General features: G+C 39.4%; 1 protein-coding gene across 3 annotated transcripts in view; it reads left to right on the top strand.

Annotated features, from left to right (window-relative positions):
• The window catches only part of LOC146510192 (rho GTPase-activating protein 26-like), an 88,519-nt gene that overhangs the window by 15,902 nt on the left and 46,955 nt on the right, over positions 1–25,662 (top strand). For all 3 annotated transcript variants that reach the window (XM_085175452.1, XM_085175454.1, XM_085175453.1), the window contains exon 3: positions 25,114–25,209. In XM_085175452.1, coding sequence (XP_085031578.1) covers positions 25,114–25,209 — 96 coding nt within the window. The remainder of the gene's footprint in view (positions 1–25,113; positions 25,210–25,662) is intronic.

The following is a 25,662-nucleotide window of genomic DNA, read 5'->3' as shown; positions in this document are numbered from 1 at the left end:
TCCTCCATCGTCTCTTACTCTGTTTCCCTCTGTGTAGTTACCCTGTTTTGTGTTGAGACATTGTGAGTTGGACATTATTAAAAATGGCGTGGCGGATGAGTGAAAGAGTGCGTTTCAAATGAGGTGCAGGAGCCTTTAAGTGTCTCCATCACTCCCATTGTTTCATTTTGTACCACAACAGCAATGTCTGCTTTCTTGGCCTGGCTTTATGGTGCCATTTTTGCCAGAACCTGTGTTATTTTTATAAAAACTAGACATGAGCAAACCCCCACTGTGCTGAAGTAATCACACTGGGCATCAGTCCGATGCAAACACGGGAGACTTCTGTAATGCCATGACTACTGGCAGTCTTGAAAAACACATACTAGAATCTATAGTAGTAAAAATACATGAAAATACAGTATATAAGACAAAAACAGAGTTTGTATAATTCTAACCTGCTTGAAAGTCAATATTTGATATGTCTACCTTTATTCTTAAACGCAGCCCAACTCTCTTAGATAAGCTTTGTTGTAATTTCTTTAAGCAGCTTTCAGGAATAGTTTTCCAGGCTGCTGGAAAGACATTTAAAGCTCTTCTCTGGATATTGGCTGCCATTTTTTTTCTGTTATTTGTCAAGATGATCCCACACTGCTTTAATACTGTTGATGTGCAAGTTTTCAGCTAATAGCCGTTTGGAGATCACCTCACTGGTGCATATGTCTGTGTTCTGGCTCTCAGTCATCCAAGTCATGGTATTAGTCTTGAGTACTTGAGTTGTTTAAGTTGGTGGAAAACAAGAAAAGTCGGTCACCTTCTTTTTCAAGCCCTTATGATTTTTGTACCAATAAGTCTTATTTTTATGCCTGTCAAACTATGTTTACTTTGAGATTTTTCATAGATGCAGCTAAAGAAATGGAAACAATTATGTGCTTTTTGTATTTTTTTTAGGAGAGACTGCTATTAAGAAAGTGGAACTCATACTTTGAGTTAGGTGCCTTTTTAAAGCTTGAATAAGTCAGTGTTAAGTGGCTTAAACTTACAAAAATGGTCTAAAAATAGTACAAGAACTACTCAGAAAATCAGTCAAAAAAAACCTTTAAAAGGTCTCCAGAAAGCCTGAAGAACTATTGCTTAAGAATACTTAAAAAATCACAAGCCAGTCTGGCTCATTGTAAGAAAAAGTGAAGAAAACTGGGTTGGCTCAAGAATTTTGCACATTTACTGTATGTACGAAACTGTGACTGGAACATCAAATGTCTAATCACACGTATCCAGACATTTGCTTTTACAGTAACACTCACAGATACAGGCCACATGTGTGAGTGAGCCAACAGATTAGGTTGGACTTTTGGGGTTAGCGTCTTTGCCAGTGTTGCACTTAGTAGGTGGGAATTGAACCAGCAACCCTGTGATTAGTGGACTGTACTTTTTGGTTTTCCAACCCACCAGATTTAGCTTGAGATGAATGCAAAACAGTCCTAAAAAGGAACAGATGCACTGAATTATTGAACACAATGCAGTGACCCGAGCTGAGGTGTGGCCTTTCTGTAACTATTGCTGTTCTGTCTCGTGAGAGTCAGCAGGCGCAGATATGAAAGCAGAAGAAAAAGGGAGATAATCAAATAAAGATTTATAGAAGTTTTGCTATATTTTATTTATGGTGAAAGAGATGGTTTGCATGTTTAGAGTCAGCATAGTTGTCCCACTGTATGATCAGAAGGAATCAGGAGAACAGCCAGAGTTGATGCAAGCTTATGCAAAGTCAGTGGAAGAAGCCAAAGTTTCAGGTTTCAAGGCTGTCAGATAGACCCATCGTAGTGCAAACCAAGATACAGATGTGTTGTGTTTTAAAAAAAGCCTTTGTGTACCACATCATTGCACTGTTAAGTCTAATGTTCTGTGAAACAAAAGAGTGTTTGTTTTGCGTTGAAAGATGTTTTTATGACTCAGAGGCCACCTGTAGCGATGAGCTTTTTTTTTTTTTTTTAAAATGTCATTTTTTTGTATTATTGTCTTGTTCCTTTGTATGTTAATCACATTCGTCTCACCCACCCTTGTAGATTTTTCCAGTAAATCTGATACACGGTGTCTTCCTAGCACATGACGCCAGCTGACATGCTGTGTGACGGCTGATAATTAACCAAATAATAGGAAAGGATAGTGGGTTAGGTTGATGTAAAAGAAGAAGAAAAACAATTCCATAGTCTTTGTGTGGTTGTTATTAATTAAGATGAAATGATGAAATACAGGTCAACAGAATATACTCCAAGACATGCATCCTGCACTTGTTTAGAGTGTCGTTTGTGGGTGGAAGGAAGTGTGCTACGCCTCAACTTCCAGCGCCTTTTTCCCCCCATCCAGTTAAGGCAATTTATGCATATAATGCAACAAACCTAATATATTATCTTGCTCACCCACTTTACCTCTTAATGGTGTTTAGTATGCAGCATGCTTTCGCTAGAACACCGAAGGCACACATTTTTATTTCACTTTGACTGTGTGTGTATGAGTCTACGAGACAGGAGCGCGTGCAGGGGTGGGCTGAGACTACCCAGAGCCAACCCAAGCAAACCACAATCCCCTGGCATGGTGAGCGAGGGTGTGCGTGTGTGCGTGCATGTCTATTAAACCGAGTGTGTGTCTGCATTCAGCTCCGGTCTGTTTTGTCCTCCAGAAATAACCTCCCACTAAGAATATTTAATCCCCAGGTTACCGCTCTTCACCATCTCGCTCTTTATCTCACCCTCACACATTTGATATACATATTTTACACACTCATACACACACGTGCAGGGCTAAGTGGGCTGGGGGTCTCCTGGTGTATAGCCAGCCAAAACTCTTTGGCTTAGTGGGGGTAATCTGGTTGGTGAGTGTTGCTTTACTCTGTCTGGGTGTAAAGTGGTATTGGCTTGATTTAATGTCTGGCTCTCGCTCTAGAGGAGAGTGAGATTACACTGTTTGATATTTAAATATTTTATAATATATTTATTTTTTTTTAGAGCACTTTTGGTCTTTAACAGATTTAGAGGGTCAGGATGTCAAGACTAATGCTCAAAAACTGAAGGGTTAGGGTGATGTAGGTGGAAGAGGATTGAGTATGGCAGGCTGGGATTAATGCCCATCTCAGCAGGAAATTGTAGTAAACACAGCTTTTTGGGTAGTTTGGTTGATGATGATGGCAGAAGGGTGTGGGGGAAGGGGTTGATTAAGCTGGTCGACCAACTGTATATTTCAGTATGATGGTTGACTCATGAATTTTGACTTAATGCAATGCAACATCCATTCAAGGTCGCACTTCAGGTGAATGACTCATTGGGGTTTAATATGATCTTTGCACTATTAGCTTTACTTAACCTGAAATGGAAAGCTGAAAGGCAGCTATATATATAGATATATCTCAAATAAGCATTTTAGTCTACCATATTTAATGTGCTTGTGTGCATTTTTGTTTTAACCACTACATCAACTGATTATTGCAATACCAAAGAATACCAGTTCTATTTAATTAGGGTTTATTTATATAGTGTCATATATAATCATTTATATCTTTAATTATGGCTGTGTGAGTGCCATTTAAAGCTCGACTTGAAAGTCTTACTGTATTTCTTACTCTTATTAGGTGATATGCATGCAGCAAATGGGACAGAAATTGTACTTTTTTCCTTTTTTCTTAAATAATAGACCTTAAATTATGAGTTTCATTGATCCCCATTGTCATCTAGATATGTTAAATACCTCTGAGCATTTAGAAATATATTCTAGGAAGCAGTACATAAGCATGGGTCTTCAGCACTGTACCAACACTTATGAGTTCTGAAAACATCTGTGCATCTTATTCCATTGGTCAAAAATTAGTACATAACGAAAAGTTGTACTTTTTTGATATTATTATTGTTCTCCTTGACGTGAATCTCAGAGAATATGTCAGTGTTATATAATTTTACTGGTCTCAGAGAAAAAGTTAATATTTACCCTTACACAGATGTTATAATGTTACAGAATGAAAATATTTTGACATAAATTTAATTGCAATAGAAATATTATCGTGTCACTATCTGTATTGACACAAAAAGCCATATGGGCTTGCCTGTCTTGCCTGACAGAGGAGTTGCCTAATCCAATTAGACATTTATTTTGGAAGTTTGCACTGGCAAAATTCTTCTCTCTTCTAAATTTAGACCCTTGTATAACGGGACACAGTCTTTCCAAATGCGATTTGTTCTGTTGTGGCTTCATTTAAAGAGGAAAATGAGGGCAAATGCCAACTAATCTCTGACCAAAACTAAACAAATGGAATCGGGGGGGGGGATACATTCTCTAAACTATAAAACAGTAAAAGGAAAAACCGTTTAAATGATGCAGCAGTTTAATATTTTTGCTTTGCTTCATGCATCTGGCAATAAATTAATCAATAAGTGAATAAATCAAGATTCAAAGCGGAGCTCTAACATTGAGAGGCATTCTGTGAAAATCAAATGCTGACCACAGGAATGCTGCGGAGGATCATATGGTGATAAAAGCAAATTTTTTTGGCCCAGAACTGAAACACAAAAACCACAATAATGTAAGGCTCATTTGTCTCTCTGTGTGCTGTTGGTTACACTGAGTCCGTTTCCCATCTACTGTCAACAGACCATCACATGTAGAATTCTTTGTGTGATCAGCTAATCGGAGGTTTTCCAGTTTCTTTCAGTGGCTATTGATCAGACTGTTAACCCTAAACTAAGCGAACAACTTGTTAAGATGCTAAATTAAGTGGAAATCCCCTTTCGGTTTGTCTGTAAACCATTCCCGCATCTTATTTGTTCCTTGTTCGCTATCATTTTCCACACTGACGCTGAAGTCTTAAACTGGGATGTTGGCCTCCATTTAAAAATACTCTAAATTCTGTCTCTCCTCAATTAGTTTTGGTCCATTCGTTGTGGTTTCATTAAAATGGGCTTTCACCACTACATGCACTGTTTTTACACAGTTTAGTGAATTTTATGTCCGTAATTAATGTTGTGGGTAGGACTAAGGCAATCTCTATCTCTCATGTTTATTGAGGTTTTGCAGACTTGTGATTGCTAACATGTGATGTTAACTTGTTGGCCATTTTGGGCAGGTGGCAATATAGGATCAAGTGAAAAAGCCAACCACGCAGGCCTTGGAGACCGGTCCGTGACTATCTGACAACCATCAGTTGTGAGGGGAAAAATGAGTATTCCCCAACTGGCTGGAAGTGGCTGCTGGAGGTTGATAGCAGAAAATGATAACTAAACCCCCCCCAGTCACACAGGCCCAGAGACTGACCTGTGAGCCCCTGGCAACCACCTGTTGCTAGGGAAAAGTATGTAATCCCCAAGCAGTTGGTAAAAAACCTATTTCCCAGCTTCCTGGGAAATAACAGATAACCTGACAGTTTGTTATGTCTCCCCTCCATGCTTTACATGTGTAAGTTTTAATCTGTCATCTTATAAAGATGAAGCGGACATTTGCAGGCCATGAACCTGCCACAGCAGCCTCAGAGGAAGAGCTTAAGCAGACAAGCCACTCAGTTGCACATCCCCCAGGCTGCTGTGATCCATTCTGACAGAGACAAAGCGAGAGAACTAGGGTGAAGAGGGCGAGAGAGAGGCAGTGATGGCTATGCTAACAAAAGAGTTGGAGGGCACAACATGTACTCCGTCTTTATTTCTGGTATTTGTGTAATAGGCGCTGAAGAGAAAAGCAGGCTATGCCTCTGCGTGCAGTTGGTAATAAAGAATATGTGGATGCCTTCTGGGCTGCTTTTAGTCTTCTACTGAAAGAGTGATTTTTGAGGAAGGAAGTTGAGCTTGCGTGTTTTCTGAAATACGTCAGATATACTGTTTAACTATAGCTCATCTGCAATGTTTCCATTTCTGTATTTCTGTGTGACTTGTTTACTTTTGCAGTTTTTCCGGTTATTTCTTCCATTATTTTTATATTTTAAAGTTTGCACACTTTTGCTTGATGACAGCTTAGATGGATGGATGGATGGATGGAGTGATCAATGAAGGGTCTAAAGTTAGCTGATTAGAGATGGCTGTTGGATGTACTATTGAGGGATTGTTTTTCCTCAGACCAAACATGGTGGATTAAACAATTTTTGAAAGCTGCAACAACTTTTTTTTAAACATGAGAACTGCATGCAAGCATATTGGGTTACTGGCATTTTGTGTTAAGTGTTACTTTGTTGTGAAGGGATCCTATTCATTGACATACCGAGTGACATTTTTTTGTGCTGTTACATAAACACAGCAATTGTTGACCTTTTCCGACCCTTAACCTATTTAATATCAATCATCATATTGATGGATTTGCTCTGTGCCTTTCTTAACCTCACAGCTTCTTGCCCAGGGCTGCAGCAGGTGTCAGGGACAGCTTGTCCACACATGCCTGGATACACACAGCAGCATATACTCACACACACACTGAGACACACACCTCATTAACTGTCATCGCCTTGTAGCATTGGTGATGCAATATTCAGAACATTTACAAATTTGCAAGTGACCCTCTGAAAGTGCTCTTCATGATGACACATGCTATGCGGTAAGAAAGGAGAGCTTAAGGAGTTGAATATAACACTAAAATCTTGTGATTTAATAGGATTGGCCTGATGACCTAGTAAGATCTTGACAGGAACAGACCGAATGGGAGAGCGACAGATTAATGAGAAAAGCAGAGAGGAGAGGGAAGGGAGATGACAACTTCGAGGTGCTTGGTCCGCGTGGGGTTTGGCTTACTATAGGTCGAGGTTTTAGTGCTGGAGATGGTGGGGGTTGGTTGGGGGGTTGGGTATTGATGGGACAGACATTGAGGCCCATTCATAGAGCCAAAAGAATATTAATTTAAATGCATATTTCTCTGACTCTAGGGAGACAGAAAGAGGGAATACAGATAAGCGAGAGAGAGAAAGAGGTTTATAAAAATGTTGCTCATATTTAAAGGTTGTGGGAAAGATCAAGGTGCAATTTCTTTTTTTATTACTGTTTGCAGATTCTTTTTGAAGCTAGATTTCTCTGACTATCCTCTGATCCCTTGAAAATTTTCTGCTGTCAAAACACATAAAAGGCATTGAGGTATTGAAGGGGGTGCTGTATCCAATGCCATCCAATGAGATGAGTTTTGTGCTCAGAGGACAACTGGTCTTAGGCCAAGTTAAAGGTCGCCCTGTGTGGCAGCCTTTCAATCAGTGTGTTTAGTGCTTCATAAAAATAAGATGACTTCTTGCTGTGGGTGTTCAATTTTGGCATAATCAGTTATTTTTGGCGAATACTGCGATCATTGTTATTTATTAACTTTATGAACGTCAGAATTAAGTGAAATTTTTGGTTTCCTTAGACTATAAAAATGTTTAAAGTGATAAATTAATGAAAGCATAGTTGGTTAAGTATGCAAGGTTATCGGGTCAGAATTATAGTTTGTCACGCATAACATAAAAATCAGCAGCATGATATTGTGTTGGTCCTCGCATCCAAAAGAGCTTTTGTGTGCAGGGCTGTAGCGAACACTGAGTTCTGATGATGACTTGTGGAGCCAGCATCAGTATCTCGGGCTCCTTATCACATTGCTCGTGCAGGATCTGAGCGCTTTAAGGAATGATGGGAAACATTTTCCTTCTTGGGGATGTTTTTGCCATTGAATAATGTTGCCATGGGGGCATGTGACCATGTTTAGATGGATGATTTCAAAATAACATTCACTAAAATGCCAGGATGGAAACTTTTCCAACCAAACTTCGCAGTGTAAGAACATTGCTTCAGTTTTTCTGGCTGGAAAACTGTCTGGATCGAGAACCTACTTCCTGTTCCTGTTCCTGTGTGGCCTTTCTTGTTCCTGACTTCCCAGAGCTATGACAAAGAAAGTAGGCAAAGTGCGGGTTGAAATATCACAGCCTGGAAAATCGTTTTGTTAAACACAGACAAAATATTCAGGGAATATTTAGGTTTATTTTACTTATCAAGTAGTGTTGTGTGGAACATGACTAAATCAGGAATCATAGTAATTTTCTAGAACCTAAGCTTCAGATATCATTTTTTCTGGACAGTCACAAATGGCCAAGAAGCAGTTTATTTATAGGCTTAAGTACTTAAAAAAACAGTGAGAAGCAATAAGTTTATGAAAAATGACTGTTTATCTCAGTTGACCCTACCTACTAATTGTATTTCTGGCTTTTTCCTGCATCCTGTTTACATCGTCATCCTCTCTGTGGTCGAATGCTCAGTTATCAAGTAGTCGTAGTTTAGATTAGTCCTTGAAGTAATAATCGATAATATAAAAAAAACCCAAAAAGACAAAGAAACTTGACTTCCAATTGTTATTTTTTGTTACGATTGTCAGAGGTCCGTAGCATTGTGGTTAACACATTTGGCTTGTACACCAAAGGAGAAACGACCTCCTCAGGGGGTTGTAAGCTAGTGTACTAGTGCTGGTTCCAGCCTTGGGTAAATGGGTCCGTTGTGTCAGGAAGGGCATCCATACCAGATCAAATATGCAGTCCATCTGTTTTGGCAACCTTTTAGAGAAAAAAAGGGAACAGATAAAAGGATCTTTCTAAGTCTATTTTCCACAGCTTTGTGGGGTCTTATGATCTTTCTTACTAAGTAGTACTTATTCAAAGATGCAAACTTACATTTTTATGACTGCCAGCCATTCACCCATTTAACTGCTTATCCAATTTAGTGACTGGACTGTAACCTATCCCAAGTTTGATAGAGTGCGAGACCACAGTCAGGTCACCAGTGTATCACAGGGCACAGAGAAGCAGACGACGCATGCTTGCATTCACACTTGCAGTCAATTTGGAATCAGCAGTTAACCTAACATGCAGATCTTTGGACTGTGGTAGGAACTGGATTCAAACCCAGGACCTTCAGTGAGGCGACAATGCTACCCACTGCACCTTTGTGCTGCGGACCACATTCCGCATTCCAAATTCTTAGTTCACTGCCAGTTTTCACTGCATTACAGGGTATATATATTGGAGTTAATAAAAAATAGACCAGGACTTGTCATTGTTTTATGCACTACTCGGTCAAACACAGCTTTCTTTTTTTTGTTTTTTTCCTTTGATTTTGCTTCATTTGTGAGTTTCATGCTTTTCTGTTTGGTTTTTTTTGTTCCTCTCTTTATTCTTTCCTTCATCTGTCTCATAAGAGTTGATGGAATGAGGTCAGAGGATTTCACCCAGGCCCACTGGAGACAGCTGATTTATTTCCTGGTTGATGTCACACAGAGTCTTTGCTTAGAGCTGCTGTCCAGTGTTGTCCTCTGTTGTCTTGGACAGAAAACACTGGCAGCTTTACGAACACCTCCAATCCAGTCAGCACTGGCACTCTTGCTCTATATTGGCAGCCAATTCAAACACAAGTATTTAGCTGTTAGTGAGTTTGGCTTCCCTTCCATACAAGGCAAGTTGCCATGCTGTATGGCATGTAAAGGAGAACTATTTAATGTGTTTAAAACTGGTATGGCAGATGTTCTAATTATAATAGTCTACATTCTGCTCATCTAAACTTTGTTACAACTCCATTACACTGTGGGGCAGTAATTTTCTCTGACTAGATCCTCTTTTTTAAGCATATTTGAGACGATTAAAGTGTAGCTTTTGATCTAATACTAGCATAAACTGAAAGTTCAGGTCTTGTGTTAGTTAGTGTAGATGAACACTGAACATCCCATGATACATAATACATTTTGGTAAATAATTAGTAAGTGCTGGAAGGAATTATGAAGATTGTGTGAAGATAATTGGTATCTTTACACAACTGGCAATATGCAGACATTAAAATATCTGCTGTAGAAAACCAGTGATTTTTTTTTCCGGCTTTCAGATGATACTAAAAAAACCTTTCCATTATTGTTTGCACGAAATCATAAAATACACAGTGGTTTAGATTGTCTTAGATCCAAGCTAGATAAGGTTTACATTAAGCAGTACTGCATAAGTAGGACTTACATAACCAGTCAAACATTAGACAATGAATATACCTCTCAGTGCTAATAGGTTAAAAAACCAGCAGTAAACAGTAATAACTTCAGTATAACTGAATTAACAAGGTGACAGTTCAGCTCTCAGGGAGAGTTGTAGGCATTGTTTTGCAGCATGTTTGTGTCTCTGTCTGGAACAGAGGTCAAGTTTGTGTCGGGCGTAGTGGAGGAAGTGGACGAAGGCTATTTGGAGACTGGCACTAATCTGGTTAGTGTGGTTTCCACCCTCTCTTCTCTTTCGTATCACCGCTGCTGCCTTACTGGTCTGATCTGTAATGCGTCCAACAGGCATTCAAACTGTAGGCTGCCGCTTGGATGTTGTTTAACTCAAGGGAAAAGCACTTTCAAGATGTGTTTCCTATTGTTTTGTAGTAACTGGTTGTTTTGTAGCCACAAGTTGGGACCCAGGGCAGTTGAATTGTCTTGCTTCATCACTGAGAACACTGCCTTGTGAAACTGGAAGTTTTTTGAGAGAAACTTGTGTAGAAAATGTGTGAAAGATGTCCTCACCATTGTTGCATAATGTGATTTATTCACAAATTCTTCAAATAATAATGAAGTGTAATTATTCTTTTCCCACTGTTTGTATTGGAACAGTATTTAGGGTGTTTGTTACCAGCAATGACCTCTAATGGGTCAAGTCTCTCAGGCAGCTCAGCAAAACTGTACACAACAGAAGGAAAACTACTCCATCATCCTTGTTTTCTTCTGTTTCTTACCTTCTGTACGATGGGGTGCTTTCCTTTGCTCTGTCACTCTGTGTCTGTATCTATCATCGCCTGCACTCCCTGTGAGCTCTGTGCAAAGAGAAAGTCATATATTCTCTTACGTTTCCTGTTATGAAGAGTGCGCTTGGGCTTTAAGTAAGTCATGGTTGTCATATGAAGGGCTGCCATTACTGGAGATGTCTTCAGTTTGCAACTCAGTCAAAGTCCAGAACCCTAGTGACCTGAAATAAATATTATTTTGTTCCTTTTTTTAAATAAATGTTATAAAATTGTTGTATTGTTATACAAAATGTCTAAATATTCTGTTTAAAGTCATAAAATCTCTGAAACGGTGCATCTGAAAATTTTGAAAGCCCAAAATTTGAGCACAAGTTCAAAATTATGATGAGTACTCAATTATTTATCACAGGAAGCAGGTGACCTGAGGCTGTCTTCAGACTAAAACCACTTTTTTAATGCTTGTTGCAGATGTTTTCAACATTGTGAACAGGGCTCCAGGGCAAATGATCCTGGGGACACTCGGATACTTGTGGTGTCTGTGTTCTCCACATTTCACAAGAATGTTATAAAACTGGCTGAAATCTTGGTGTTTTCCTTTAAATTATGAGGTAAGTTTTAGCCAGAGTAGGGCATTTCTGGCCCCGAGTCCTCCGCTCGGATTCCAGCTTAGATTGTCCCACATTCCTGCTGTGGATTTTTCCAGCGGCAGTCGGCGGTCTGCAGGATGATTTCACCCCGCAGATGCTCTTTTTAAAAAAGGAGAGAGGAAAACCTCCCCGGTTGTCTCTGTTCGCTGTGTCAGCAGCAGGTGTGGCAGTGCCAAAAATGAGAGTTTGAAAGGGAACTACAGACAGTGTGTGAGGCAGGAAGGGGACAGAGTGGGATTGAGTGTAAAACTAAGAGAAGCCGATGGGGACTAAAAACAACAAAACAGTGAAATGTAAAAGCTAACGATGGAAAGGCATAGAGAAAAATGTGTCTGAACTGTAAAAAAACCTGAACTGTAAGGGAGACACAAACGATGACACAAACTAAACTTTCTGCTTGTCGTCGTGGTCTGGCTTCTTTGTGCCAGTTGCTAGGATACGATAGCTATGTGGCCTGGGACAAGAGGAGGGAGAGTGTGAAAGCCTCGGTGATGTACAGTGTTTCTCTCTTGTCCAAAGCTGCACAGATAATTCATGACTGTTTGATTTACTATGGAAATAGAAAGTGGTCAGACTGATAAATTACTAATTCATGTCTCACAGGTCTCATTTTTGAGGCAGTACTGATGGCAGTATTTGAGGGTGTCTGATTTAAATGCCACTTGATCCAGTTTGATATTTACATTAGACGTAATTCAGTTGTTATTTTTCTGTCTTTATATTTTCATTTATATATGTGATTGGATAAAATGTAATATAGCCTTAATACCAAACAGTAGTTAGAAGCTGCCACCTGTGGGACCTTAATCTGGTGTTTCTCCCTTTCTGTCTGTTTGTTAGCAAGACTATGGACTGACTGTGGCCCAGCTGACCCAGTCTCTCACACACATGCATACGATGCTGTATTCTAAAGAGTCATTGTGGCAGATTTGCCCGTTTGCGAACCCAGTCTGTTTCGACACTAAATAGAGAAGGGTTCTCACCCACTGCAAAAGTGCTCGACGTGCATGACATATGCATCGGTCGAATCCTGATTGGCTTGACCAGCAGGCTGGAATAGGGAAGAGAGTAACAGTTCATCGGAGAAATTCAAAAAAATTTGGTGGACAGATGGAGCATGAGCATTGAAATCTGGTGTGGGAAAGATTACTGTCTTTAAATGTGAGAAATGTGAAATCAAGTTTGGTGGCAGATTTAAAAATTTTTTTTTTTAAAGAAGTCCATTTGCTTTTCTTTTCAAGCTCCTTAGATGACCATGACCTGGATGACTGAAAACCTACTCAGACAATTTTAAATGTTGTTATTTAATTATGGAATTAAGTGGGATTTATTAATCCCACTTAATTCTACTTTGATACTAGATCCCTAGTATCTAGAATTTGGGGATCTAGGTACTTTGATATACCCAGATCCCTAAATTCTGTTTATTCCACTTCCTCCCTGAGTCCTTAAACTGGCAAGAAATAGTTCACATTTCCTTCTCTTACAGCTGTTTCTCAGCTTAGTTCCCTCCTTCGTTCACTAAACCTTTGACTTTCTTCCTCTTGTGCCTATGTGTTTCCCCTGAACCTTCCTGCCCCCACTCCAACATACAACTCTCAGTTCATTCTGGTTGGGACTTTGTCATTGTTAGGGTCTTTTTTGTTCCCAGGCTTTATTTAGCCATTGTTCATCACTTTGTTGGGTTCTGACCACCATTGAAACAGTTTCTGATGAGCCAAGTACTATTGCAGTGTAACTAAAGGCCACCATAAACTAGTGTAGACTTTATAATCTCTGTACGATTCAGAGGATTCAAAGTGCTTTTTTTTCTCCTGTTTTTCTTTCATTCTCTTGTTCCATCTTTAAATACTTTCCATGAGATTCTTCTTTGGGATGGGCAGTTTGACACTCATTAAGCAGGAATGAAGATGTTGTTGGGTGTGTACTGTGTGTGTGTGTACACTCTGTGTGTGTGTGTGTGTGTGTGTGTGTGTGTGTGTGTCTGTGTGTGTGTGTGTGTGTGTGTGTGTGTGTTTTTCAATTTGAAATATGGGGAAAAATAAAAGCTAATTACAATGAACTCCTACAGTGCACACATAACACGTGTACCCTCATTCAGATGTGATGAAAGCCATCTGCTGAGACAGACAAAGTGAGTGTTTCCAGTGTGTGTGTGTGTGTGTGTGTGTGTGTGTGTGTAACAATGATGAGTCTGCTTTGTTAACCCCACTGCTGTGTCATGTGTTGGCCTGTCTTTGCTTTTATAAATGCTTCCAAATGCAGGCCAATGACAGCTCATGTAGTTTGTGCATGTTTGTGTGTGTCTGTGTGTGCACTGTCAACTCTCACATTCAAGGGGACTGAAGGGTGTTTATGTATCATGGATTTGCTGTTGACACATGCAAAATTTCACAACATTATTGTAATAACTACAAAAAAAACCCCAAATACACAAACAATTACCCTGATCTGCTCATGTAAACAAAATGCATTTGTCACCAAAACTATAACCATGCTAGATTTTTACAATTTAGGATTTTGGAGGTTTTAATAATTAAAGTTGATGGAAAAATATAAATCATACCTTTTTGTATAGTCTGAAAGACAAATGTTTTTTAGAGCAAATTGAATTAATTGTTATTAAATGCAGAAAAATATTCTAGCCAGTGTTCATTTTTAGTGTTGTAGCTTCGAAATGACCTTTCCCGTCTTCATTGCTCTCTTTGGTTAAACACGTGTTTAAAATAAAATTGACAGTGAATGGCTGCTGTTGGTGGCAGTTGGAGGGGGTGTGTGTGACTGACGCACTGGACCTCTTGCCTGTGTGTCAGCCTGTAGTTAAACCACCAGCAGGAATATTTATACAAGTGGCAGCAATTAGTGTATGATTGAGAAGTATGCAGAAACTGTGTGTGTGTGTGTGTGTGTGTGTGTGTGTGTGTGTGTGTGTGTGTGTGTGTGTGTGTGTGTGTGTGTGTGTGTGTGTGTGTGTGTGTGTGTGTGTGTGTGTGTGTGTGTGTGTGTGTGTGTGTGTGTGTGTGTGTGTGTGTGTGTGTGTGTGTGTGTGAGTGAGTGAGTGAGTGAGTGAGTGAGTGAACGTGCACCTGTGGGCGTCTGTATTTGGTAGCTGATTTGGTATAAGATGTTTTGATTTGCCCTGGAGCTCACATCTGTAGTCCCCATGCTATAGAAGGTGAAGCAATGGGGCCAGTACATTACTGAAGCTGCATTCTTCCTCTGACAGATCCCAATAAAGTGCAAAGAATTATTCTATGTAATTTCAAAAGTTACAAGAAATATTTAAAGGTGAATAGATCTTTAAAAAATAAGCAATCATGTGAAAAAGAAAGCTTTGATAGGTCTCCATGGAGTCCTTTAGTTCATTGAGGTTTGGGGGTATTTGTTTAGGCGCAACCCTCTTAAGGTTGACCACAGCATTTAAATTACTTGAGGTCTGGACTTTGACTGGCCCATTGCAGCAATTTGATTCTTTTCTTTATCAGCCTGTTGAAAGCTGATAAAGTTTGTATTGTTCTCCTGCTGTGTGACACATTTTTGGGCTGAGCTTTAGCTGTTGGACAGATGGCCTTATATTTAACTCTAGAATATTTTGGTATACAGATGAGTTCATGGTGGACTCAATGACTTCAAGATGCCCGGGTCAGTTTCAGTCTGAGTCAAGTGATTACCAACCAGAGGACTTGAAGTTCTACAACAACAGGATAAAGGTGGTTAAGGGGTGCATGAAAGTCGGTATGAGGTGTTTGTGCTGATGTGGTGTATTTGATTTGAACTAAACTGTTCAAACTGTTTAAACTTTGAACTAAAATCTCCTCTTTGGTCTTGGTCTGTCTTCCAGAAGTCTTGCCGTTTGTCTGTCATTAACTTTAACATGCTACATGCTAATTGAGGCCTCTAGAGTCTGAGATGCAATCTCTTTTTTGTAAACTCTTTGAGCATTGCATGGTCTTACCTTGGAGCGATCTATGAAATTTTCTACAGATGTTCAGATATTCCCCCTTCAGTTATTGGCAGCTATTGGATGGATACTAGCAATACAGCTTTTTCATGGCAGATACCGTTACAAATTATAAGAGGGGCAAATGTGTCTGTTAGAGCAGATTGTTAGACTACTTTTGACTGTAAGCATCTTAGTCATAACCTCAGCTCAGTCATTATATGGCATTTTTCAGCCATTTTAGTGTTAATAAGAGGCCATACATTCGTATTACCAATAAACTGGTCCATGTTACACAACTTCAGGAGAAAGAATATTAACCAGACCTAGAACTGGGTGACCCCTAACAAATATTGTAAAGGTTGGTAAGGTAATTCAGTCTTAGCCTGATGAGGTGTAATAAAGTTCTTGATCTCCTGAACCATCATCAGTTTTAAAATGTACTTTTAATCATTTTTGTTTATGGCAGCTAATCCACTAACCTTAGCTGTACTTTGTATTTACTTATATTTTGCATGCTGGAATTAACATTTACCTGAAGGACGACATTAAGGACCACCAGCCTGGCTCCAGACTTTTAGTTGTATTGCTGTATACAACATTCTAATAAAGGAAATGTAACCTACAGTATATGTGCATGTGTGCTTGCGTCCATGTAGACTGCATAAGTAGGCTATGCGTGTGTCTCCTGCATCTGTGAGGATGTTAGCATAAAGAGTCCAAGCTACAGCCCAGGGGTTGTTTCATGCATCTTGGCAGCAGCTTGTCGTGATGACATACTTGCTGTAAAGACAGCCAGGCTGGACTTTGGAGGGAATGATATAAAATCATTCTCTCTTTCTCTTCATTTCTCTGCCAATCTCTGACTCTTTCTTTTGATCTCTAAGGTGACGTTATTGTCGTCGCATACAACTCAAACGTTCTCCCATGCCATAAAAAAGCTCTAAACTCTACATTTTTTGTTCGTACACTCACATAGCATTTTTTCACGTAAAACAAATTACCATCACTCTTGGTGCAATATTTTAATCACTGAAGAGGCTGAATTTGATTCCACCTTAATTTAACCTCTGAACATCAACCCATTCCGCACAGTCCTCAGGGAATGCATGGCAAGGTATTATATGGTATGGACTTAATATTAACAGACAGCGGTGAGCTTTTTTTCCTGTGGCCCCCCGCTGTGATGGTGGGTTGTATTACAAGCAGATGACAGATATGAAATGTGGATGCGTAACAGGATCTACACTCATGGCCAGATTTGACCTTAATCACCCATATATGCTTCAAAATGATAGTGATGAGCTGTGTTGTGCGACAATGAACGCCCTACCCAGTTAGCTTCCAATAAAGCTGGCTGAGCTGAGTGGACAGACACAACGTGACCTATGAACCTTGCTTCCCCCCCCCAACCTGCACTCACCATGGTAACGCCTGAAAAAAAGCCATCTCCACTTCCTTGCCTTTTTATGCTCTCACACTTTCCCTGCTTCTGTGGCCTGTTGTTGCTGTGAAAGGAGTGCTTCCTCTCCACTACACATCAGTTTGACCTTGTGTGCTGCGTCCAACAGGAAAGCCTGCCCATATACAGACGTTCCTGCTCAGCTTGATGATGTTTACTCATTGCAGGCGTCTTTTCCTTTTCATTTATAGTTCTTATGACATGTCTGCTTTACTAATGAGCTTTAAGGCACTGATAATGCATTTGTTGCTTTAGATCTGAATAAGGTGTCACTCAACAGTTTTGTTTTGACTGTTGGCATAGTTTTGTTTCAAATTGATAGATGTATTTTAAGGTGTAATTCAATAAGGAGTCAATGGGTAACAATTATATTAACTTACAGTGGGGCAAAAAAGTATTTAGTCAGCCACCGATTGTGCAAGTTCCCCCACTTAAAATGATGACAGAGGTCAGTAATTTGCACCAGAGGTACACTTCAACTGTGAGAGACAGAATGTGAAAAAAAAAAATCCATGAATTCACATGGTAGGATTTGTAAAGAATTTATTCGTAAATCAGGATGGAAAATAAGTATTTGGTCAATAACAAAAATACAACTCAATACAAATCCTACCATGTGAATTCATGGATTTTTTTTTTCCACATTCTGTCTCTCACAGTTGAAGTGTACCTCTGGTGCAAATTACTGACCTCTGTGCAAGTTCCCCCACTTAAAATTATGACAATCAGTGGTTGACTAAATACTTTTTTGCCCCACTGTACAAGCTAAGCAACACTGGAGAGGACTTTACATTGACTTCTATTCATTTCCTAGATGTGCTTTAGCACTAACCCTAATGACTACTTGCCAAATGACAACTGACCTAAACGTAGCCAAAACCCAATGTTAAATCTTGTCTTCAGTATAATGATTCATGTATGAGAAACTCTCTATTTGTTCACTAAAGGGGAAGCAAGGCCCAAGAGTGTGCCTTTTCAAACACATTTTTGTTTTTTTTTTATCTTTAAGGGTGATTTAGCTAAAAAAAAAAAAAATGCACTTGTATGTATTTGAAAGCAGTTTTGGCATTTAATATCTAGTAGCCAGCTTAGCTTATTCTCTGGATATGAAAATGGAAGGGCACAAGTGTATGATAATGTTGGTTTTTACTGTCATTTTAATGGTATTCCCCTACAGAAGCTCAGAGATATACAGATATGCAGAGGAAGATTTAAATCTCTGAAAACTTGAGACTTTGCCAAGTGTTTTTATCACCAAGTCTTTGCTTCCAGTTTTGATGACTTCCCTTCCTATATCAGATAGGATGTAGGGATATTGTCTCAGTGGCGACGCCTATCTTTCAGGGGAATACTGCAACTGCTTCCTGCAGTTTAATGGTGAGCAATACGAATATAAGTGACTGCATCATGATGTTGTGGTTGTGCCCTAACTACAAGGGAAAAATTAGTATTTTCTGACTGGTTGTGATGGTTGCTTGAGGTTACTGGTACTCAATGTGAAATAAGATGCCAAAGACACATTGATGCAAGTCTAAAGACTGGTTAGTGGTCAGAAACAAACATTCTCCATTTCTGGGTTAGTTAGTGAATGTTTGTAGACAAATTGGGATCTTCCAAAATTGAAAACTATAGGTGACTGCAGAAAACTGCTAGTGACAAAAGCAATCACAAGGAGGTTTTTGGTGCAGAACCTTCTTTGCACCAATTACAAAGCCAACTAGTTGAGGCATGGACACTTTTCACCTAGTGCGAGGGGGAAAAGCAGGGCGTTGCTAACTAGTCCCTAAGCCTGTGTTACTACGGCCTTTACTGCATCAGTGTTTAAACAGAGAAAATTTGCATTAAATGGTTAGAGAATTTAATTCGACCTCCGTATCAGACTGTGAACAGTTAATTTTCAAGTTCCTGACAAATTTCCGTCAAACAGAGTTGGCAGTCGGCCATTATGAAAAATGCTTTATTCATATGGACTTTTTAAAAATAGGGTTTTGAAGTTACATGTATAAATAAATTAACATAAAATAATGATGGTCCTTATTTCGTACAATATTAACCGTGAAGCAACATATACACTGCCAGTAACATCATAAAAATATGTGTCCCAAGTAAACTCCCATACAGTGCCTCGTACACTACGTAGTGATTTTTACATTCCTTCCACTATAATTGAGTCCATCAGTTCCTCTCCTTGCTTGGCTGCTGGGTCATGTAAAGAATTAGATGAGGAGACTGAAATCTGTCTTTGTCTCCCAGATGAATTGTGTGTGTGTGTGTGTGTGTGTGTGTGTGTGTGTGTGTGTGTGTGTGTGTGTGTGCTTGTCCTACTTGATGAATAAAGTTTCTATTCACATGCTCATGGAACAAAGCTTCTGTAGAGTTCAAGCTACTGTTGGATATCCTGTTGATATCACACAGGCCCATTCTTTTGACCGTGTATGTGTGTGTTTGTGACACACATAGCGGCCGTTGTAGAGCTGCTGCATGGTTGTGGTTAATTACAGATTCCTTTTGTGTAGCTTACAGTGCTCTGTGTGTGTGTGTTTCTCTGTGTTTTTTGAGTAAGATGCAACATTTCAGCAGTATCCAAGTCACTGCCATACAAATACCTTTGTTAAAATGCAGCACTGAGAGGATTTTTCTACTTTTGCAGTGAAATTTTCCACTGTGACTCAGAGTACTGTCTTTAAAAGTGATTTTATCCAATTTTGACAAAATATTTATCACAATATATATTTGAAAATTTGCGATAACGATATAACTGACGATATAATTGACGCGAGACAAAATGCTTTACAACTCCACAGCTTTATTGCAAAAAAACCCCCATCAATGTATTTTCACTTAAACAAGCAGCTGTTTCTTATGTGCATTTAAGCTATATAAAAATTTAACAGTGCAAATGCAAATTCCTTGCTGATAGTTTAACCAAAAGGCATTTCCAGTGGAAATTGAAAAAGAGGTTATATGCACACAATACACAGTACGTAATACACAGCGAGGCTCCTGACTACGGTAGCCATAATGCTCCGACAATCCATCGAGCGGTGCGGCTTCGTAGCTCAGCAAAGTCGCACTAAAACATTTTTTGACAGATTTTTGAGCGCTGTGTACCACATAAAATTGGTTCGGTAAGAACTGTAATAACGACAGCCCGCTGGCATGCTCTACCAAAAAAATGTGCTTTGTTGTATATCTGACGGACGAAAGCCAAACCAGTTCCACACCACTGAAATTGCACCATTTTTACAAACCAATTCTGGTTCATCTGTTTTGTTCAATGATCCGCTTTCGCCCTTCTCATTCTCCGTTGCCGCCATGCTTTTTCCGCCATGTACGTATGAAAACAAAGGCACTGCGCATGTGCGTTTTACCCATATTTTATCGCAATATTTCATTTTCTTACCATTACCTAGCATTATACTGGTATTACCGTGAATGGTATGATATGGCCCAGCCGTACTTGCATATGTTCAAAAAGCTCTGCATTCTTAGGTGGGTAAACTCACAATACTTCATCAAATCAAAGTTTAAACTTTTTTATTACCAAGCATAAATAAAATGAATAAATAAAATGGTCGAAGAATCTCTAACAGAGATTTTCTAAATTGGAAATAAAATCCTAAATACTTCCCTAATGAAGAACAAAATGTGGACATAAATGCTGCTGCTGCTGGGTTGAAGTTGAACCAGCCAAAACTAATGATTAGGTGTGTGCTAATAAAATGACCCAAGATCGCTATTTGCTGGAATCAGCCTTGTTGATTGCAATCAGCCTGTTAGCGAATAAAATAACATTTTTCAGTAGCAGTGGTTGATGCTTTGTGTGTCACGTCACTATAAATTAGAACCTTCAAGTTCAAGGCCATGGACTTCAGATGAAAAGAGTTTAATGTTGGGGATAAGTTACTGCTTCAGAGAAGAGATTAAAAAAAAGGTGGAAATTGAGCTGGGGGTGTTTACATTTATATGGCCGCCTTTCCACATTTTCTTTTTACATTTGTTCATGAGTGCTCTGATTAGTGCCTGAAAGAAAATGCTAAGTGTGTCTTAGCTTACCCCTAATTATAGAGTGACAGTCATTCAGGAGGGGTTCAGAGTACTCCTCCAAAGAGAAAGTTAGTTGAAGTGCTTCTGATGAGATTGCGTCTTAGGCGAGGACCTTCAGGCATGTCCCAGCTGAGAGGAGCCCTTGGGCTACTAAATATCTGGGTTGCTTTGGCAGCACCATAATATTCCTGCAGAAGAGCTCGATTGATGGATGGGTGGAGTATGGAGGCCATGTCTTCATCATCATGTTCATCAAACTGTTCTTGTGGAGTTCTCTTGCAGCAGGGCGTTTGTCCTATCGGTGCATGTTTGTGTGTTTCCGTTTGTGTGTCTCTTTTTCGTTGGTGTCTTGAGCTCAGAATTAAAGGAGCGAAGCATGGCAGGAATTTTGTCCTGTGAGTGTGAGAGAAAAGACGGAGAGGCAAGTGTCAACAGGGTCATCTATTTTTAGCTGTCCTTGTCCTTTGCTGTCCTTCCTGCCTGGGCACAGACATACAGGCGCGCACATACAAATACACACATACTGACGGCAGGGCATCAACACATCCAACTGTGTGTTTTTATTTTAGCTTCTAATCTGATTCAGCATATTTAAAATGGTTTACATATTTTCTCGTAGAATTTTAAGATTTGTATCACATTGACAGCTGACCTATGCACTAATAACGATAATGGGACAGTGCTGTAGTGGCAAACATGCAGTTCAGTTCTGTTTGGTGGTTAAAAGTAGCAACAAGTAGCCCAAAAATCTGAAGCACACAGTCTGCTATCGTGTTAATAGTGTTTGTATAACTTTAGTAATGTAAACCATCTACTTTTCCCTTTCCTTTTTAGTACCTAGCCAGAAATTGGACTCATGCGTACAAATGACTGACCGGTGTTATAGCTCAGCCTGTCAGCCAGTTACAACCTTTCTTTTAACCTGGAGCTTGAACATGTGTCTTACCGCATTAAATTGGATGCCATAAATGGCAAGCATCACTTCTTGCTACATCTGTAAGTAGACTTTCCCTTTTCCTAAAGCTTTCTGGACAATGTACTTGTTGTGGTGTGTGATTCATTTTTTTTTTGTTTTATAGTGATTCCTTTGTGTTGGCAGGATTTTACAGAATCTCATCAGCCAACAATGTGGTTTTGATTTGAAAACATGGTTCATATAAGCCGAGAGACCTGCATGGGGCTGACACGTGTATGTGCGCGTGCATAAATGTGTGAATATATATGTGGATTTATGTGTGTCCTGTTGTGTCATTGCTGCCAAAACTGCTGACTATAGGGAGCGCTGGTCCACTCCTGATGCGTATCTGTATTTATGAGCCAGAGTAAAAAGTTACCTTATCACGCTGTTTGCCAAAATGTAGCGTGAGACTCTCCAAGGGAAAGTAGGTTAAACAGAATTTCGCACTTTGATTTTTATTTTTCCATCACATTTTTAAGTGATTCAAGGGGGAAACAAACCTTAAACTTTCATGCAGAAGTGCTATGATGGTGTCTGAAAAATAATGCAATTATATCAAATTATTTTTGTCTTGTCTTAATGATGATACTTTGCTACAAATAACAAACACAGTGTCCGTTTCAATTTTCTCTTAGAAAACCTGAAAGATCTTATCTAGGAGATAAGATTTCTCGAAGGAATTCTTCTTAAGGCTAGTAATACTACTTTTTTTTTTATTTCAATAGGACAATAGAGAAACAGCTGGGAGAGAGACCAGGGAAGACATGCAGTGGATGGCCTTGGGGCCAGATTTGAACTCAGGCCTCTGCAATAGCCTTGCAGCATATGAGTTGTCTACTTTATCTAGTGTGCTACACACTGGTGTTTATAATGTATTTGTCAACGTGCTTGGGGTTTCCATGACATCAAAATGAGATTTCTAGGAGGAATAAAACTTTATGTTGTGTTCAAACCTTTAGTTCTTTTTATGGGCTACCAGTTCTTCCCTGGATGGAAACTGCTGATTTTTCTGCTGACATACTTATCAAGTGATATACTTTTTTCATGGGGTCAGGAAGGTTTGGATAGTTTTTTTCCCTTTAAGAAAATTAAAAATCACCATTTAAGAACTGCCTTTTGTATTTATTCAGGTTATTTTGCTCCTGGTTGTCTAATGTTAGAATTTGTTCAATACTCTGAAACATGTAAGTGTTTAAATATGCAAAATCAGAAAGGGGCACTGAGTGTGTGTTTGTGGTTAGTTGTGATTTATGTGCAGGAGAGCACACAGAGTGTGGCTGAAGCCGGAGAGGAGAAATCATCGATGGGCACGTTTCACTCACGGGGTGCTGAGAAGAACTGTCAGTGGGAATAAAGGAGGGGGAAAAAAGAAACTGTCAAAAAGGAGACCTAAGGGAGGTGGAGGCCAAAAATAAGAGAGCGGAGACGTAAGAATGAGAGAGTGTAGAGAGAGATATGGTTTTATACAGCTCAGTGGATGTGATGTCACTGTTACCAGGGCTGGATGTGATTCCCGCTGAGGCCACCCGTGCTGAAAATGAATCACCCATGCTACTACACAAAACAAGCTATAGAAACTAAAGTTTACTGAAATGTGTGATAGAAAGCAGGCGCCTCGGTTACCTAAGATCTGGCTCATAGATACCTGAGATCACTCAGTGCAGCCTCATTTGCCAATATGTAATGGCAGTGATTATAAAGCCTGAAAACAGCATGTTTAATCATTTAAACCTAAAAACACCCTGAAACGTTTGAGAGCTGAGACCTGCTGGCTTTCATAGCGACTGAAGAAAAGGTTATATTACTTTATGTATGCTACTTATATTAGTTAGTTATTTATGCTGTAAATTCATTGACAATATGACATTATAGACGACATTTGGTTTTCATTGCAATTTTCTATTGGAAAAACATATGTGCTTCACTATATACATGTTTACCTTTAAACATTGTTATATATTTAATTTTATTAAAATATGTCACATGATTTCTGTTGTGTAATTGCAGCAAAATATTGAGAATTGGGGAAATACTGTGAAAGTACAGTGGGTTTTTTTTTTTTTTTTTTTTAAATACTGGACACTGACTGGCACCGTAAAACCGCAGTTTATCCTTCAAGTTTGGAGTGTGGTCTTATTTTGGTCATACTTTAGTTATTTTGATGACACAGGGCCACTGTGACTCACTGCTCACGGACATCCTAAATGTTTTTTTTGAGTCAGTCCGTGGTCTGTGTGCGTTTCTCTGTGCCAGCGTGCACGTTTTTCTGGCAGCACATTTAAGCAGAGCTGCTGGGCCTGCGTTTCATTTCTGTGACTGGCAAACTGCACTGATCTACACGGAGGAGCAGTGGTATTTACTTGAACATGGCCAATTACTCTCTGTCTTTCTTCTGTCTGCGCTTGCTGTCCTTTCCCTGACTCCCATGCGCATTTTCATGAAACTCTTGATCTCTCCTCTTGCCTGGATTTAATTATACTTTCTATCTTTATTTTGCAAAATGCCACAAATACATATTTGCTTGTGTAGCTCTTGTATAAATTTTGTCCTCCTCCCTATCGACGTGGGTTTCCCTGCTGAAGCTGACCGCGTCATGCACAAGTTTCTTTTCTTTTTTTGAATGTTAAAGTAAAAGAACACTTTATTCAGTATAAAATGATAATTATTTTAATCCATTCCTTCGGGGTCGGTGTCAGAATGGCGAGCAAGCCATTGTTGCGGGGTGCTGTTCCACAGCATGCGATTTACAAGAAAGTTATGTAAAGTCTGTTTCTTTTTTGTGTGTCTTCCTCTTCATCCTTCCACTATTTCATTGTGATCCTTTGAATGTTGCTGACCTAAGCCAGTCAAGCAACAGGAAATGTTGTAGTGGAGGTGACCCTGCGTTGAGTTTAAATGCAAGGCAAGCCAAGCTCGCCGTGAGTGTCTGTCTCCTAGGAGCTCTTAGCGCCTCATGTATTATTTGAAAGGCATCCAGCTGTCTAAGGCTTTTCAGTTCCTCGCCTGGCTAATGTGACTTAAGTCAAATGGAACTTTTTTTTTTTGCACTTTTCAGCACGAACACACACAAATATATGAGCTGTCAACCTCCATCACTGACGCCACAGGGGACCCACTTGTGTTGTCCGCCTTTCCACTCACTCTCACTTTCAGTACCTGCATTAAAAGCATAATCAGGACAAAACAGCTATTCTCGTCCATAATCTTATCACATTATCTAGTACTAGGTTTGCTGCAGTTCAGATTAAGATTTTTTGGTACAGCTTGTTATTACATTATTACAAACTCACTTAAAGTGAAGCGGACCAACATCAAATACGACCTTAACGTTCTTATTTTTTCTGTTCTCTCAGGTCTGTCGACAGCAAAGAGGAAGTTTGCTGACTCGCTCAATGACTTTAAATTCCAGTGCATTGGAGATGCTGAGACGGATGATGAGATATGCATAGGTGAGTGTGCGGATGTGAAATCCAATACATTCGGTGCACCAGAAGAGGAAAGCCTCTAAATAGACATCAAATGATGTTGTATCATGTCTCATCACTAAAATAGAATAGCCAAATCAGCGTTGACTTCAAGGTCAGCTTGATTTTCATTTCAGTGCTGCTGGACAGGAAACTGATGAGTCTCAGATTAGGTATCTGCCCTGAATGTGCTATTTTTGTTAAAAAAATCAAAGCTTATTTGGTACTTAATAAAACTACTGGCACATTTTGAAAATGGGTGTAATTTTAGCTTTTGATCCATCTGACTTGTGGCTTAAAATAGTTCAAAAATTGAAATGATTTTCAGCAGCTGATGGACAGTCTAATAGTAACACTGTAAAAAAGGAAAAAACTGGACATTGGCTCAGATTTTGCAGCCCTTTTGGTATAATTTCATTATTTTTGATAGCTACAGTT

This window comes from Neolamprologus multifasciatus, chromosome 10 (assembly GCF_963576455.1).
Source record: "Neolamprologus multifasciatus chromosome 10, fNeoMul1.2, whole genome shotgun sequence".
Lineage (NCBI taxonomy): Eukaryota > Metazoa > Chordata > Actinopteri > Cichliformes > Cichlidae > Neolamprologus > Neolamprologus multifasciatus.
Note: the sequence above shows the minus strand (reverse complement) of the source record. Positions and strands in the feature narration are given on the sequence as shown.